The sequence below is a fragment of the Suricata suricatta genome, chromosome 2 (assembly GCF_006229205.1).
Source record: "Suricata suricatta isolate VVHF042 chromosome 2, meerkat_22Aug2017_6uvM2_HiC, whole genome shotgun sequence".
Lineage (NCBI taxonomy): Eukaryota > Metazoa > Chordata > Mammalia > Carnivora > Herpestidae > Suricata > Suricata suricatta.
Window position 1 is genome coordinate 140487235 of NC_043701.1, and position 3188 is coordinate 140490422.

At 59.9% G+C, this 3188-nt stretch overlaps 1 protein-coding gene across 1 annotated transcript in view; it reads right to left on the minus strand.

The window, feature by feature from the left end:
* Positions 1-3188, minus strand: part of LOC115276094 (disks large homolog 5-like) — a 14723-nt gene that overhangs the window by 5195 nt on the left and 6340 nt on the right. The window contains exons 3-4 of the mRNA XM_029919903.1: positions 1145-1290; positions 120-292 (exon numbers count right to left, since the gene is read on the minus strand). Of these exons, the coding sequence (XP_029775763.1) occupies positions 120-292; positions 1145-1290 (319 nt within the window). The remainder of the gene's footprint in view (positions 1-119; positions 293-1144; positions 1291-3188) is intronic.

Sequence of the window (3188 nt, forward strand, 5' to 3'; positions counted from 1 at the left end):
CCAGGAGCAGCTTTTGGACAAGCAGTTTGGGCACAAGGTACAGACCAAGCCAGCGTGCCCTGAGGGACAGCCCCGGGGTTGGCCCCGCCCCTCCCGCAAGCCCAGACACCCACACTTACAGGTATTTGCTGGGGATCTGCCCGCGCTGGATCTTCTGGGCGTTCTCGTCAAGCTGCCAGGCCATCCAGGACCCAAATGTGCCCTGAGGCAAAGTGTCATCAACGTAGATGATGTCACATCTTTCTTAAAGCTCAGCTCGTGCTCCACCTCTGCCAGCCGGTCGTACAGGGCCCTGGACCAGGGGACAGAGGGACCAGGATCAGGAGGCTGCTGGAAGGCCGACCAGCCACACACCTTGGCAGCCAGTCTCCTGGGACAGTCCCCCTGCTCTGAGCCTTCCCCAGGCCACCATCAGGACCCACCTCTCCACATCCTGGTGGCAGTTCCCGAAGGGGGGAGCCCTGGCTTTACAGGCAAGGAAAGTCGCCTTGTCCCCCTGAACCTGGGGCTCCCGGGATGACAAAGGCTGCCTCACATCCACCAGAGAAAGATCTTGCCAAGGACCAAAACCATATCGCCCCCTCCAAATGGAAGGACTTCCTTCCCTGAGTCAAGGTCGGTGGTTCCTTATAGAATGGAAACTCCTCACGAGGGAAAACATGTCATCTCCCACCGAGAAAGGTGTCCCAGAGACAGAGACCTGTACCTTCTGGTACACAGCTGATCAGTGTTTTTATTCTCTGCGGCCCCAGCACTTAGGGAGCATGAAGGAACTCTGCGCCCCGTCCTGAAAATGCCCGGTGCCTGTGCTCGCACACACGTCATACAGCACTTCAGGCCCACGCTGCACACGGATCTGCACACTTGGTCGGAGGGAGACCAGGAGAGGAGGGCAGCCCCCTGGAAAATGGGGCTCTGTGGCCTCAAATTCCCCAGGCCCCAGACCCTAGGGGCCTATGTGGTCCTGCAAGCCCTCAGGCATTTCCCCAAGTCACCAGCATCTCACCGTGAGCTTGTGTTTTGGGACCCAAGGAACAAGGACCACGGTCCTACCCTCTGTGTTTCAGAGACATTCTCCAGGACCAGTCTCCTCAGGAAGGCCCTCCCCTGACCCTGCACCGTCAGAGCCCCCAGCCCCTGGTACCTGATGTAGAAGCTGTCACCAGGCAGGCCCTTGACCTTGGTGAACTCAGGGCGGTTCTGCACCTTGAGACGGACATCGTCGTTGGGCTTCAGCATCTCCTCGTAGACTTCCTCCACCGTCTTGCCGCGCACGTCCCGACTGCCGACCTGCCCAAGGACAGGGGACTGAGGTCAGAGGGCAGGAGCCGGGGGCGCCGGGGAACCCGTGAGCGGGCAGTTGTGGGATAAGGCAGAGACTGAAGGTGCCCGACACTGGGAGTCCGCCTGCCTCGCTCTGCAGGTGCGGCCAGTCCTCTGCCGCTGTCTGCTCTGCCCTCAGCAGCTGCTCCCGGGAGAGACCCTGCGCTAGTCCCCGGCAAGAAGGGGCTACAGACACATGGCGGCTCTTCTCACTTATGCTCCTGGTGTCTTCGAATGCCTGTGAGCCGTCTCCCCCACCACACGGAGACCCAGCCAGAGGAGAGGCCGCCCCGTCAGACCATGGCCCCGCTGCCCACAGGGCAGAGCGTGCTCCCTGCAGCCTCTCTCCTGACGCCAGTGCCCAAGCCAGGGCGCTCGCAGCCTTCCACCCCACACCGAGGGGGCGCGCCCCGTGAGATCACAGGAGTCCAGAGGTGCGGGTGGAGAGGGGAGGGCCTGCCGCTAGACAGCTCAGAACTCACCTCAAGGATGAGGTCCCATGGCAGGACTGCCATCCTCCACCTCGGCCACAGTCACCCCGTGCAGATTCCCTCCACATAAATGGAGGCCAAGGTCTGGCTGGGGCTTTTTTGCCTTCTCTTCCGGGATCCCCACCCGTGTGCAAAAAGAATAAGGAAGCAAACACACCCAGAATGCTTCTGGCTCCGTAGGTCACCCTCCACAGAGGAGTCAGACACGCAGCCCCTGCTAAGACACGTTCAAAAGGTTCCTGAAGGTTCGGACGACACATGGGGAATCAAAGGACATGGACTTGGCTCACAACCACCCCTCCTCTCTCAAGTAGACTCAGAAGGAGCTGGGAAAAAAGCTGCACACACAGTACTCCTTAACCCCAGAGGGGCACCTGGCTGGTGTGCTCTTCTGGCGCAGGCCTCACATCTGCCAACACCAGTCTAACAGAAAGGAAAGGAACTGCTTCCCCAGTGGAGCACAATGAGGACAGTTCTGAGATCAGGGAGGCAGCCTGGCTGGAAGGCCGACGGCAGGGTCCCTGCCACAAGGCAGCTGCCAGACAGAGATGGAGTCGATCCCCAGGGGTGTCGTCAGGCCATGGGGGAGAGAAGACCCTCTCGATGGCTCTCGGGTCCAGGATGGCCAAGGCCACAGACCTAGCCTCCTCTGGCCTGGTGGGGAGTGGTCCTGTCTGAGAAGCCATATAGACACCTCAAGGAGTAGAGCGGTGCAGTTCTGGGAGCTGCTGGGACGGGAGCAGGCTCCTCCTGTCCGGCCTGCTGCCTCAGAACAGTGCCCAAAACAGATTCCGGCTACAGCGGACAGGCACGCTTGATACCCAGCCAGTGCCCGCTGCGAGGGCCTGGACCCGGGCTCCAGGCCGAAGGGCACGCTGAGTGCTGGGAGCAGGGGGGGACCACAGACCGCCACCAGCTGTGGGCACTGCGGGAAGCCGGGGGCTCTTGCACTCCCCCGCAGGAGCGCCACTGACCTCCAGAACCTCGGGAACCCCTCCAGGGGGCTGCTGTCTACCAGCTCCCGGGGGTTTACACATTCCCCCGATTTTTCATTCAGTGACTGACACGTCACTTCCAAAGTTCCCTTCTTCATCAGTTTGTCTTCCTTAGTTCATATCCACATTTCCCCAGCAGTGAAGCTCTCAGATACCAGAATGAGAGAACGACGGGAAGGTGTCTCTGGGACAAGGTCAAGTCCTGATACATTATCTGTGCTTATGAAAAACTCCTTCATTGTGGTCTGGTCAAAATTTCATCAAGTAGGCGTTCCTTTTCATGAGGCTTTCGTCCTCATGGTCTGGAGAAGTCTCGCTCCCCTTGTAGAAATGGCTGCCACCTGGCCCACCTCTGCCTATGAAAACAACTTCCTAGTGC